This window comes from Benincasa hispida, chromosome 7, assembly GCF_027475165.1.
Source record: "Benincasa hispida cultivar pf3 chromosome 7, pf3_genome.v1.1, whole genome shotgun sequence".
Lineage (NCBI taxonomy): Eukaryota > Viridiplantae > Streptophyta > Magnoliopsida > Cucurbitales > Cucurbitaceae > Benincasa > Benincasa hispida.
In genome coordinates this window covers 13,260,972-13,276,157 of record NC_143484.1, presented here as the reverse complement: position 1 = coordinate 13,276,157, position 15,186 = coordinate 13,260,972, and the positions used below count along the sequence as shown (strand labels likewise).

The 15,186-nt window shown below is 35.4% G+C and overlaps 1 protein-coding gene across 5 annotated transcripts; it reads right to left on the bottom strand.

The window, feature by feature from the left end:
* Nucleotides 1-2,608: 2,608 nt before the first annotated feature.
* On the bottom strand, nt 2,609-12,972 carry LOC120082089 (Pentatricopeptide repeat (PPR) superfamily protein). Of its 5 annotated transcripts, XM_090315150.1 has the most exons (4): nt 9,663-12,966; nt 9,500-9,574; nt 8,614-8,836; nt 2,609-2,821 (listed from the first exon to the last, which is right to left on the bottom strand). In XM_090315150.1, exon 1 carries the CDS (start codon nt 12,865-12,867, stop codon nt 10,753-10,755), a length of 2,115 nt encoding a protein of 704 aa, XP_090171276.1. In that variant the 5' UTR covers nt 12,868-12,966; the 3' UTR covers nt 2,609-2,821; nt 8,614-8,836; nt 9,500-9,574; nt 9,663-10,752. The 5 variants fall into 5 exon arrangements, with proteins under 5 accessions (XP_090171276.1, XP_038893238.1, XP_090171278.1 ...); XM_039037310.2 differs by having other exon boundaries at nt 9,500-12,972; XM_090315152.1 differs by lacking the exon at nt 9,500-9,574 and having other exon boundaries at nt 10,840-12,969.
* Nucleotides 12,973-15,186: the final 2,214 nt, after the last annotated feature.

Here is a 15,186-nt window from a genome sequence, read left to right as displayed (position 1 = left end):
TGATCGTCAGTTAACCCATGAATTTGCACGCTAAATCATTGATTAAGCTATAGATAGCCCAATGGTCTCTTAATCAGCGAAGGTAATCTCGTGTTCACTCTCTCTCTTTCTCAAATCTATTTTTCTTTATGCACTTTAAATTATTATATTTAGCTTTTCTGTCAAACCAAACAATCACAAAACCCCCATTTTTACTGCTTTTCAAAGACCTATTTAGCTTATAGAGATTCTATCTCAGGCTCCCTGTAGTTCAACCCCAGACTTGTCACTTGTGATGCTTAGTAGTATAAGTTCGATGAAATTATAAATTTATTTGATTGGCAGAGAGAGGTTTACAACGTCCATTCACTCGTCTTTCACACCGCATGTGACTATAAGCTTTCGATCTCTCTAGACTCTCAAACTTGACCTATCTCGATAAATCTACTCTGAATCATTGCACTCAACCTATCTCGATAAATCTAGCCTTAACAAATTGAATAATTAATTAGAATAATTCACAGGATGCTCTCTTTTAATTATAATGATATTACTTTTAAACTAAAGAAAAAAAAAGTTTACCTTCTAATTAATAAGAAAATAACTTACAATAAATATATAATGCAAATTTCAAGATATGCATCATATGAACACGACCTCCCTCTAAAGAAAATAGATAATCTAAGTTAAAACATATAATAAAAGAAAAATAAATAAAACTTATTATATTTCAGAATGATCTCACTTTTTTTTTTCGAAGTTAAAAAAAATAGCGATGCATCAACATCAATGAGCAGCTCCTTTGATAACATCTCCACGTTATAGAATGTTTTAAACTTGAAAATAAGTCATTTAAAAAAATTAAATATATTTGATAATTACTCAAAATAATTTTTAAAACACAGTCAAATTTCATTTTAGGTTCTATCTGATAACTGTGATTTTAGAAAAATAAGTTGTGAAATGAAGTAAAATAGTGTTTAGTAAATTTTAATCTTAAATAAAAAACTAATTACGGTGTTTAATAAATTAATATTAAATTGGTATAATTTAGTTATATAAATCAAACTAGGCTTATTGTTTCAATTATTTTCACATGGATAATTAATTTATAATTTATTTAAAACTGTATGTGATTTATATTTATATTTTTAATTATTTATTTATTTAAATTTGATTAAAAATTAATATTTATATTGAAATTATAAATATTTTAGACAATAAATTAGTATTATTTTTGTTTTATGTATTTAAATTAATAATTAAAAAATATTATATATTTTTTATTATAAATTTAAAGTTAATTGTATTATGATGATGCTATCAAAGTAAGTTGGTCTAGGATATCCTGTATTCAAACCCTTGCAATGTTGTTTCCTCTCCAATGTTGGGTCTTCTTCATATTTCAAGCTCACAAGTGAGAGTGATGTTAGATCATATATAATACACTCGTCGCTCCATCGTGTCACCGTCTAGCGTCGATCAATGGTAAGGCCTCCCCTCCGCTATCTCTCTCTCTTTTCTCTCTCTCATTCTTCTCTTTTACTGACGTAGCCAACCGATCAACCACTGCTGTATGAATTTTGGATTTTGTTAGTTTTTGGATTTTTTTTTTTAAGTTCTTGAATATCCATTAAATTTTGGTCTATGTTTTGATGTACTCTTTGGATGTTAGATGATAGATTTGGAGAGCTTTTGAAGTGCCAACCACCGGCAATGGGTGGATTTCGATTTGTTTTCTTTATTTTTGATTTGGACATTCTGATTGGGATCTTGGTTTGGATCTATAAAGTGATTTTGGATTAAGCCATGCAAAAAATATCGTATATGCATGAAAATTTACTTATTAATAAATAAACCTAGATGCATGAAAAACTATAGAGGAAAACATATGAGAAAATTAGATTGGGGAGCCCGAAATAATCACATCAAACCTTAAACATCTTTGTCATCTACAATACGATTGTTGAAGTCATTTCGATTGATGTTCGACCGAGAAATAGTGTCATTAGAGGTGAGAGAAAACTTATCCACAAATGAATTTAACTATGATTTTGTAGGGATAGAAAACCCAAAGAATTCTCATCCTAGTAAAAGAATGAGCCATAACAAGAGTTGAGAATGCTTGTTTATTATGAAAGTATGGAAAAAAGGGAGAATGCTTGTAAAGTTTAGAAAATAGGGGTTGAAATCCTTATCCTTAATAATAAAAAGGAACAATTAGATATAATTAGTGTATAAAAAGTTCAAACTAGAATAAAGATAATAAATGGTTAACATTCAAATTTGAAAAAGAAAAATGATCCAGTTTTAAGATTAAAAAAAAGTGGAGAGATATTGTGTAGAAGAGAATCTAGATTTACAATTTTCAAATTTGCAAATGGCAGAAATTGTAATTACAATGTAATTGAAATTTGGCTAAGGGTATTTTAGGGATTAAAAAAGAGCATAATTTGGAATTAGGGCCTAAACCCATGATTTAATTATGGTTTGCACTTAAGAGTTTTATTCGATTTTTCTCATCGATTTTTTTGGGCATTAAATTGTGACACCTTTATTTATTGATATTTTTTGTTTTGCCAATTCAATTGCTACTTAAGATTTATGTTAAACATGACACTTTACACGGTTTACTATATGAAATCTATCACTGACATTCATGATCAAATACATGCTTGACATGACCAGTTTATATAAAATTCATTTGTGTAGGTTACATAAAACATTAAAATCAAAATTTTATCTCCTTTAAAGCCTTGGATGCTCTTTTTAGCTCATAATTACTCCAAATTAACCTCGAACGACTCTTAACGATCAATTCTACCTCCAAGATGCTTGATACCTATAAAACCATTAAATAAACACATAAAACCAAGTAACGACCTTGAATTAAATGGAGCGAGATAATACATTTTTGGCATTATCAATAACAATACAATGATATCGCTGAAGAAACTATCACTGATAACCACGATACAAGGAATATTAGTGATATCGGTGATAAAACTTAGTTGATATTCATATATCTAGTTTCTTTCAAAGTTGATAACCGATTATAGAAATCTATCATTGATAGTCATTGAGAGTATTAAGTGTTAATATCTCAAAGTTGATTCTAATTGATGAAAGTCTATCAGTAATAGTCACTGATAGCATCAATTAGTCAGTGATAGTCATGATAGAAGATTATTAGTAATAGTTGTTATGTTAATCTTTCAAAGTAGATAGTTATTTTATGAAAATCTATCAGTGATAAACCGCTAATAATTTTCTATCACTGGTATATCTTAATCTTTCAAAGTTGATGATTTTCTTTCAAAGTAGATAACTACTTATAAAAGTTTGTCATTGATAGCCATTGATAGTAAGTGTTAATATTTCAAGATTGATTCCAATTGATGAAAGTGTATCAGTGATAGCCACTGATAACTAATAACAAACTGAAAGTGAATATTTCAAGTGTTAATATTTCAAGGTTGTATTAATTTTCTCAAATTGAAAGTTATCACTAATTGCAACTAATAGCACAATTCTCAAATTAAAATCTACAGCTGGTCCAATTTGATATTATAACTTGGGCTAAAGTCCAATTGAGCCCAAAAATAAGCTTAATTTCGCTCAAATACCAAATTAGGCTCAAATCCAATTAATTGGGCCTAAAGGCCAGGTCCATGGACCAGCCAAGCCAAGCCTAAGCTCACGAAACCCACCAAAGAACACTATAAATAGAGGAGCTCTCTTCATTTGTAAGGGTCAGCAATTCTACACTTCAGAAAACCTTGAGAGAATTCTTTACAATCAGAAGACTCAACTCTTGAACCTAACCACACTTGAAGACTAAAGTCCTTTGAAGATATAAGCATTCTTCCAAGATTCCAACTTCAAGAACATCCACACACTCTGCTTTAATACATCATTTATACACATTCAACTGAGAGAGAATCAGAAGATTAAGTACTAGAAAATAAACCACATTCACATCAAATCTACATCAACACAAGTTCAACTCCACAAAATACAGTTCTTCAGAAGCCTCGTGCGAACATCGATCATTCGAGAAGATCATCAAACCTAAAGGTCGATTATTCAAGAAGATCATCAAGCCCAAAGGCCGTTCATCCAAGAAGATCAACAAGCCCAAAAGTTGATCATCCCAAGAGATAATCAAGCCCAAAGATCGATCATCCAAGAAGATCAACAAGCCCAAAGACTGATCATCCAAGAAGATTAACAAGCCCAAAAGTCGATCATCCAAGAAGATCAACAAGCTTAAAGATTAAATCTTATTTGAAAGCATCAAAAGACTATGTATTAGAGATTGTACTCGCTCTACTGAAATTAATACTAATACAAAAGTTCAAATTTCATGAAACATGTTTCTCTGGAAACCTCGTGCGAATAAATTGGCAAGCCCAATAGGACATCTCTACCTCTCATCTCTCTTGTCATCTAAATCAACAAATCAACAAAGGACACCAACGATGGTAACTTTGGACCTGTCACCCGCAATCATACAAAGGAGATCATACAAGAACAAGAAAAAGGTTAAGTCCTCACAAAGAAAATCTAGGAACAACTGACGAAATATCTTAAAGGCAGAGAAAATCCCTTGTTCGATCAATCAGAGAAAGAATCACACTTTGATGTAGTGTCTGTCATGATGACTGACGTAACAGCTGAGTACGCCATGGTAGAGATGGAGAGAGATAAATTTCCTAATGAAAGTTGTAGAGGAGCGAGATCATGAAATCGTTGCCTAAATCGCTGCTTTAAGAGAACAGATGCAGGTTCGTGAAGCTGCTGAGTCGAGTCAAACTCCTAATGTCAAATCCAATGACAAAGAGAAGACCGTATTGCATCAACTGCAATAATCAACTTCAACAATCAACTTCTGCTACCTCTTCATCAAGTCAATAGTTGTAGGATATGATTACGAACTTCATAAGAGCTCCGTACAAAGGACCATCGCAATCTTCTTTTATGTACTCTAAGTTGTACACCAAGAGAATCGACAACCTGAGAATGTAGTACCAACCTCTAAAGTTCTAGCAGTTTGATGGAAAGGGTAATCCGAAGTAATATGTTGCTCATTTCATTGAAACCTGCAAAAATGCAGGAACCAAAAGAGACTAGCTAGTCAAGCAGTTCGTTCGTACCTTGAAAGAAAATGCTTTCAATTGATATACTGATCCAAAGCCAGAAGTGATTGTCAGCTGGGAACAGTTGGAAAAAAAGTTCCTCAACTGCTTTTATAGCACTAGGCGTATCGTCAGCATGATTGAGCTAACAAGCACCAAGCAGCGGAAGGGAGAGTCGGTCATCGACTACATCAATTGATGGAGAGTTCTGAGTTTGGATTGCAAAGATAAAGTCACTGAATTATCTGCAGTGGAGATGTGCACCCAAGACATGGACTAGGAGCTTTTTTATATCCTATAAGATAAAACCTCGTACATTTGAGGAGTTGGTAACACGCGCTCATGACATGGAGTTGAGCATCGCCAACATGGGAACAAAAGATTTCCTAGTCCTTAAAGAATGCAAAAGACAAGAATGAAATCAAAAGCACTGAAAAGATTGTGAAGAATTCCATAACAGAATCTATGGTCGTTAGTATGACTCCGCTAAATTTTTCCTCCAAAGGAAGAGAAACAAGACTTGAAAGAAAGCATGACGACGGCAAGATGCGTCGCCCAACTCTTAAAGAAAGACAGGAGAATGTTTATTCATTCCCTGATTTTGATATTGCAAACATGTTGGAACAACTATTGGAGAAGCAACTTATTCAGCTACCGAAATGAAAATGACCAAAACAAGTAAGAAGAATAGACGATCATAATTGCTGCAAGTATCATCAGGTTGTTACCTAATTGAAAAGTGCTCCGTGATGAAGGAGTTGATTCTAAAGTGAGCTCGTGAAAAGAAGATTGAGTTGGATATTGATAAAGTAGCTCAGACAAATTTAAAGAAGATTGAAAAGTGTTTCTTGCTGAAGGAGCTGATTCTAACGTAACGATCAACATAAAAGAAAGATGAAAACCTTGAAAGTAAGACCATTTCATGAAGAAAACAATGACGAGAAGATTCACAATTGTGTCCCTTCACACATGAAGATGAAGTTGTTTGTTGATGATATAAATAGAGAAGGTTCCTTAATGGTGAAGTCAAAGTTCATCATATTAACGAATTCTATAAATGAAGAGGATGATCAAAGCCATGATGAAATAAGAGCTCTTAAAGTTTAAATGTAGAAGCTCCTTATCATAAGAGCTTCTAAAGTTTAAATGTAGAAGCTCCTTATCACAAAAGCCTAAATTGCATGGTGCTCCTAAACGGCATGAGTTTAAAAGGTGAACGACTAAAAAAAAAAAAACATTTGAACTACGTTATGACTTGATCTTTGTCTTCAAGGCTACATAGGCAACTTTAATAAATTTAAGTTCCATCTATCAAACACTTTCACAAAAAAAAAAAAAAAAAAAAAAAAAGAGTGGCACAATCACCCTGTGTGTGACACTACAAAATTGATGTTGTTCATTCTCACTAAGAAGTGCAACTCTAAACTAAAGATGTTCATCCCTATTGGGGGCAATACAATAAATTGAAGATGTTTATCCCTAGTAAAGATGTGACACAACAAGTTGAAAACGCATGTCGTCTGCACAATATTATACAAGTTGGATGCATACAATAAAGTCTTCGCTGGAAAATTCAATTGTCTTTCTGATCACTTAAATAAAGACGCAGTGTTGGACGTTGCTTGCTTCAAGTTTGAGGCATCACTCGGCTAAAGTCCGACTCTTCATCTTCATCTATAGATATTCCTCAAAATCAAGTTCAGGGATTTTGCCGATGCTTCTTTAAATTCAAGTTCAGAGGATTCGTCGATGCTTCTTCAAACACAAGTTTAAAGGATTTGTCAATGCTCCATCAAATTTAAGCTCAAAGGCTTCATTGTTGCCCCTTCATCTTTAGGTTTAAGGCATCGCTTTATCTTCAACGTTGAGGCTTCACTCATCTGAAGTGGCATTTTATCTTCAAACTCTATTGCGGCTCGCTTGCTCAAGATCGAAGGCTTCGATGATGCATCTTCAAATTCAAGTGTGAAAGATTCGCTAATGCTTCTTCAAATTCAAGCGCAGAGGACTCGTTGATATTTCATTAAGCTTAAGTTTGGAGAATTCGTCGATGCTCCATCTTCATACTCAAGTTTGGAAGCTTTGCAATGATATCTTCATGCTTAAGTCGCAAAATCAAGCTTGATGCGGACGACAAAAAGTCAAGTTCGATGTGGAGGGTGGAAAATCAAGTCTGATGCAGTTGGCGAAAAGATAAGTTTTTGCTTCATCAAATCTAGTCTTCTTGGCTCTGCTTCATCTGCGAGATGAAGTTTGGTCTACCTGGCTCTACCTCATCTACAAGATCAAGTCCGATTTGCTTGGTTCCACCTCATCTGTGAGATTAGATTTGGTCTGTCTGGCTCCGTCTTATATGCGAGATCAAGTCTGGTCTATCTCGCTCTACCTCATCTACGGGATCAAGTCTGGTCTATATGGTTCCACCTCATCTGGGAGACCAAGTTCGAGGGTTGTATTGTTGGTTCTCCAGCTCGAAGTTTGATGGTTACATTGTTGCTTCTCCATCTCGAAGTTTGAGAGTTGCACTAGGTCAAGGGTTGCATTGTTGTTTTTCTATCTCCATGTTCGATGGTTGCACTACTATTTCTCCGTATCCAAGTTCGAGAGTCGTACTACTGTTTCTCCATCTCCAAGTTTGATGGTTACACACATTGACATTGGAAAAGTAGCACACAACGCCTTGGTGTACATATCTGCTACATATCTGCTACGTGTCTATTATATGTCTGCTACGTGTCTGCTTCATATTTGCAATATGTCTGCTACTTATCTGCTACATGTTTGCTACATATCTTAAACGTATCTGCTACATATTTGCAATATACCTGCACATGTTGGCGCATGGCAAGGAACGCGATACGTATTGATGCTTGCCAACATACGTCCCACACGCATCTTATAACCACCAATAGAGTTGGTACACTAACCTCACAACAATCCCAAAGGTCGATCATCCTAGAAGATCATCAAGCCTAAAGACTGATCATCCAAGAAGATCAATAAGTCCAAAGGTCGATCATCCCAGGAGATCAACAAGCCCAAAGGTTGATCATCCAAGAAAAACAACCAGCTTAAATATTAAAATTTATTTTGAAAACATCAAAGGACTGTATTAGAGATTGTCCTTTCTAATACTGAAATTAATATAAATACAAAAGTTCAAATTCCACAAAACAAATTTCTCCAAAAATCACATACGACCAGTTATTTCATCCAATTTCTCAAAATATTTTCCAAAATTTCGTGAAAATTTTGCTAAAAAACCGAGATAATTATCGAGAGGAAATCATTCTTCGATTTTTCCTTTCATTTTTCATGTCGAGGTTCCAAAATGTCAACATGTACACAAGTATATATATTTGAAGAATTGAGAAAATTTACAAATTTCATGACAAAAATCTAATTTTCGGAGGTCCTTATAAAATGAGCAAAATCTATGATGAAACTTAATCAAGTGGTCTTTTCCATTGGAGATACTAACAGAGTAAAATAGTACCTGATGAATTCACACCACAGAGCAGAGGAACTCAAGTTGTTTTGGGAGCTCAAAAACATGTAGTGCGAACAATTTTCACAATTTGCAATACTGTCAAAGGCAAAAGGCTTTGGCTTTGCTGGTCAAGTTGTAAAACATGGGTCCTCGTCCAAGCCTTTTAGTAAATGTCAATTTCACGCTCTGATCAAGAAGCAGAAGTATAAAGTAAAAAAAACACTTCTACCTGCAAAAAGAAAGGTGGTCAAAATCAGCCAGTATGAGCTATAAACAAGCAATAAAAGTAGTAGAAACGCCAATAAGGTATCTAGACAAGAATAATAGTATATTATTATTAGTAAGGGGTATAAGGGTAATTAGATGGAAAGTTAAATGAATCTGGTGAGTGAGCGGAAGGAGGCTATTTTGTGGAGTGATCTAGAGCTTGGGTGTGTACACTCAAGAGGGAGGTTCCAAGTGCCTCTATACTTGGGTATTTTGTAGTTATTCCATTATATTCAATACAATTCAGATCTTGACTCCAGTTAGGAAGATTATCCTAACAATCAACACATCAAGATTGGCAAAGCAAAACTTAATTTAGGAATACCAGATTAATTGATACATAATAAGTTAGTGATTTAGAGAGAAAATTTCGTACGATGAGAATGCCAAGAATATACAAGATGTGCCATGTTTGTTAAACTACTACTAATTCCAAAATGTTCAAAGCTCTAAGATATTATGATGAGTTAAAAAAAATTCCAATTAGAAGTCAGCAGGAAATAAGATCTTTCGTTTACTAGAAATTGGCCGACTGCCCAAGGTTTAGAAAATTTAATTTAATTTTAGGTCATCAGAAGAAGCTAAATATTCTAAAAAGCTGAAAATTATGAAAATGAAATCTCACTTTTAGAACTGGCAATGTCACTATCTGTCTGATCAAACAAAATGTGGTTGCGCTCCTGTATCACTTTGTAGTTTACTGTAATCATGGAGGATAACTTTAGCTTAAGTCCTTTTCAAAATATGTATAATCAGCTTCAAGTATAATTTGTGTTGGCAGACGGAACCTTCTCAATAGGAAGTTGATTATGTTCTTTATACCTACAATCTGGACCATCATAGAGTATGCAGCTCCTTGCCCCCTCCGCAACATCTATTTATGACAAAACATCCCAAAACCAATATCGCGATGTTATTAGAGGGCATGGGTTGAAGACCCCATTCCAATATATGCGTTCAGAAGAAAACAACCAAGCAGCAAGTCCTTAGCTGCTCACAATGCAGAAGGAAAGCAGGAAGGTTTAGACAGACCACCGGTCTTTACTATTGATGAACTGGTCATGAGGGAGTGAGTATGAAGATTCCAGCTGAGTAGGTTTTTAGGTTTTTTTTTTTCAGCCCACAACAAAGGGAAGAAAACTACAATGGCCTTCAATTAAGCAAACTGAGGACCTCACAGATAATTGCAAAAGGTCGTAGTCTCAATATCTCGTGGAGACACATAAAACCTAACAAGGCCTCCCAATCCCTCTAAATATTCTATTGTTTCGTTCTTCCCAAAAACCCCAGAAAAATAACACAAAGCTCTGCCAATGATGGAGAAGGAACTTTCCAATATCTCTCTACAACCCTATGTATGGCCAAGCCTTGACCAAACTCCTCAAGAAAAGGGCTCCAAACTGTGTAAGCAAAATCACAACCCAAAGAAAATGATCAAGATCCTCAACTGTCCTCATGCAAAGGATGCAACACTAGGGCTCCATCAAGTTGGGCACCATACTCGACACCCTATCCTAATCTCTTCCATGGGGAACCTACTATAGGATTTTTCACCTTCCACAACAAGGCAAAGACCGTGTCACTCAAGGGAGAAGGATTAATTAAACCAAGAAAAAAATAATCTACACAAAAACCCTTCAGACGGACAGGATTCTCAATACAAACATCCTTCTCTCCATCCACTGAAACTCTCCAAGTAAAGTTAGATGATCAACAACATCCGACATTTCCCTATTGGACAAGCCTCGTCAGAACTCCATTGAAGGAGAGGTCATGGGTAGTAAGAAAATTCCATAGATCAGCATTTCAAAGCTTCATGGTTTCTTGATTATCTCAACGAGAATATGAAAATATGAATCACATAACAAATGAATTCAGCTAATGAAATAGCACACCTTCATTACTTTCTACTATGCTATACCCTGGGACTTTATTCAAACCTCTCTGTAGCATCAAATCTCTCACCTCGTTAACTTGACCCCATCTCCCATCTGAAGCATACAGGTTAGATAAAAGCACATAATAGCAAGCTTCGTTTGGATGTAGCTGTAACATTTCCCTGACTACGACTTCTCCAAGATCAAACCTTGAGTATAATCCACATCCATGAAGAAAAGCTCCATACAAACTAATGTCTGGTTGAACTGGCATTTTCTTAATGAAGTCCAATGCTTCATCCAGTCTACCAGATCGAGCTAAAAGATCAACCATACAGGCATAGTGTTTCATGGAAGGCACAAAGTTATAATCCTGAATCATAGATTTGAAATATCTCCATCCCTCTTCAACCATTCCTGAATAGCTGCAAGCAGATAATACTGTCGTGAAAATTACTTCATTGGGTTTCAAATCCTCCTTTAACATGTCGGAGAAAACAGAAAGGGACCCACTTCCATCACCCTGCACTCCATAACCACCTATCATTGCACTCCACGTGATAATATTTTTATCTCCCATACCGTCAAACACCATTCGTGCTGATTTAGCATCACCACATTTGGCATAGAAGTTCAGAAGTGCAGTGCCAATGTAAAGATTAGATGAAAATAAGCCTTCTTTGATCGAGTAAGCATGAAGTGATGAACCAACCTGTACAGCACCTATGGTGGCAGATGCTGAAAGGGTGCTCACCAGTGTTATTGCGTCAGGTGCAAGGTAGTCTGATCTCATTAGATTAAAGAGACGGAGGGATTCATATGCAGACCCATTCTGAGCATACCCAGATATCATTGAGTTCCAAGTAATCACATCTTTTTCCAAAACCCCACGAAAGATAACATAAGCATCGTCAATCATGTGGCATTTAGAATACATGTCAATAAGAGCATTCTTCACTGCACATTCTTCTAGCCCAAGTTTAATCCCAAGTCCATGAACTGACATTCCTAAACTTAAATTACCAGAGACCGAACACGACGAAAGAACACTTGCAGCAGTGACAGAATTAGGTAAGAGACCAGACCTTATTTCATCAGCAAAAAGCCTCAATGCCTCGTTGGGCTGGCCAACTTGGGTATATCCAACAACCATTGCAGTCCATGAAACGAGATCAATAGTAGGTAGCTCGTCAAATATCATGCGAGCATCTTTAGTTTGCCCACATTTAACATACATATCCAAAAAAGCGGTCGCCAAGAAAGAGCTAAGTTCCATCATGTTCTTAATGGCATAGCCATGCACCCATTTCCCCTGATGTAATGCTCTTAATTTTGTACACGCAGTTATTATGCTCCCTAAAGTAAATGGGTTGCTTTCAACCAATGCTTCTCTCATCCTATTGAATAAAACCAGACCCTCCTCTGCACAATTATTTTGTACATACCCCGCAATCATTGAAGTCCAAGAAACCACATTTTTGTCAACAATTTCTTCAAACACAACGCTTGAGCTCTCAATCTGCCCACATTTACCATACATATCTATCAAACCAGTCAATACAAAGCTATCCGGACCCCCCACCTTCACAATCTGGCAATGGACCTTTCTACCTTCATCAATCTCACGCAATTCGCTACACGCTTTCAAAATAATCGAAAAAATAATTTTATCGCATTCCCTAAAAGACATTCTCATGCGATTATAGAACGGGATAATATCCACAAACAAATCATTCAAAAAATACCACCTGATCATCACCTTCCACGCATAAAAATCTGGGTCGGGCATTTGATCGAACACCATGCGAGCAGACCCCACGTCCCCAAGTGCGCCATAAACACCGACCAACTTAGTATCACAAAGAAGATTACCGACAAGGCCATGCACTATAAGCAACCCATGGAACTTGATGAGAGTATCAATGTTCTTACAAAGTCCAATGAGATAAAAGCACGAATGTAACGAAATAGACTGTGCTGAGGCCATGGTTTGATGGAGATCGGAGAGTGGGGGATGTGAAGCATACGCGCAATAAGACATGTGGTGCCCCATTTGAAGTAAAGGACCTGCGAGACGGGAGAATGCTCGAGGAAGGTTAAAGAAGCGCTGCAACATTCCGAGTTGTGGAATGCTCAACCGTCAAGCCGCCATTCTTCATGAATGGTGAGGTCGGATGCTCCTATTTAAAACATGGCGAATAAAGAGGGAAGGAAATTGAGATAATTATAGCGATGAGATTTTTTTAGTTATTTTTAAAGATAATTACAAAAATAGGGTTGAGATGAAAACAACTACACAAATAGAGTTAAGGAACCGTGGACTCAATACATGATGGTAGAAAAATGTGTACTGAGTCCACAAGTATTTAAATGAATCGTGGATCCGATACACAGGTTAGACAAAATCATGTATATGATCCACGATTTTAAGATCACATGGCAGCCACATGTAAAACTTTGCCAAATTAGAAATCGTGGATGGGTCCATGAGTTCCACATTAGAAATGTGGACATGGTCCACGAATTTCATGTTTGTCTCTTATTTATTAAAATAACTATATATATTATATGTGCCCATCAATTTTTAAAAATCGTGTACAAAAGAAATGATGTGAATTAGTCTTGTCAAACATGTGTTATTACATCTCAATAATGCTCAAAACCATGCCCAATAATGATTTTTTTTTTTTGGAGAAAATCAATTTGAATTTCTAAAAAAATTATAATTAATTGCATTCTCTCTCTACTTCCTCTCCAACACCCAAGAAATTCACTCAACTTTTCCATTCTTTCTCTTCTTTCCCCTCTCTTTCTCACCTCTCTCCCTTAACAAGCTAGATTTTTTCTCTTCCTTTCTCTTCTTTTCTCTTCTTTTTCATTATACCATCTCTTCTTCCTCCTTTTTGCTTATTCTTTTTTTCTCAAACTCCATTGTTTTGTTTTCTTCTTCTTTCTCTTTTTTTTTTTTCATGTTTTTTTCTTTCTTAGTTTGTCAGTTACTTTTATTGTTTCATTATCTTTCGTTTTCTCTGTTCCTTTCTTCACTTTTTTTTCCTTATTTCATAGAAATACATAAACCGATTTTTGTTTAAAGCTAAACATGTCAGACTGATGATCACCTCTAAAAGCGATGGTAAAACAAAGAAGTTTTTTTTTATGAAAATCGTGGACGGAGTCCATGAATTCCAACATGACATACTACATGACAAAGTCTCGGATGTGGCAGCTATGTGGACCTTAATATCGTGGACTGAGTACACAATTTTACTGTGTACAGGGTCCATGATTCATTTAAATAGTCATAGACCGAGTATATGCTTTCTCTTAATCGTGTACCAAGTCCACAATTCTATAACCCTATTTTTGTCATTATTTTTCCTTCAACTCTATTTTTGTCACTATTTATTAAAATAATATTATTTTTTAAAAAAAATCAAGATTTTTGCTCCAATAACCCAATTCCATAGGCGCTAATGTGGAATGACTCAATCTAAGAAAAAAACTGGAAATTAATCTTTTGGCTTAAGTCAGAGCACTCCACCACCACTTTAAATGAATTACTGGGGTGGATGTCTCACCCATCGCAAAATAGTTAGAGTCCTAATGCGATTTTCATTTTTAATCACTAATTGGCCTACTGTTATTTAAAAAAAAAAAAAAAAAGATACAAAGCTTGAACACATGATCTTCTTGGACCATCTACTCTGATACCATCTTAAATCATCTATTGACCCAAATGCTTAAGCTAGGGGATAAAAATAAATTTAATTATATCATCTAACAAATGCCTCCAAAAATCATCCATACAAAAACCTCTATAGTGGAACCGAATCTGGCCCCACATTGAAGTATACTCCATTTTAAAACTTATGTTTTTTTTTTTTACATTTTACATGCGACATAATCCATGGAAATTGCTCGGTGAGCTGAGCTTAATAGTAATTAACATAATCTTTAAAGGTTGAAAGTTCAATCCCCCATTTCTTACCATTGTTGTACTACTAAAAATCAGTGGAAATTATCAAAACGAATTTTATTGTGTGACTATGCTAGACTCTAGTTAATATAGAATAAAGAGCAAGAGTGGAAGAAGTAGAGAAGAGTGAGAGCAAGAGAAGATAGGGAGAGGGATGAATTGAAATGCCTAAATCCTAAGGAGTGAGAGAAAATTGAGAGAGTGATGAACTGAAAAAACCTCCAAGGAGCAAGAGAGTGAGAATGAGAATGGGAGCTAGCGAGATTGAGAGAAAATCGAGACAGTGATGAGCTGAAAAACACAAACCCCAAGGAGCAAGAGAACGAGATCCTAATCTGTGTGCGAAATGGTTCATTGCTGATATGACGTAAGAAAAAGGTAAACAAATAACTCCAATCTGAAAAGATAAGGCATATTTTATTTTGAGGATTGATTGTTGATCTTCCTTATAAAAGTTAG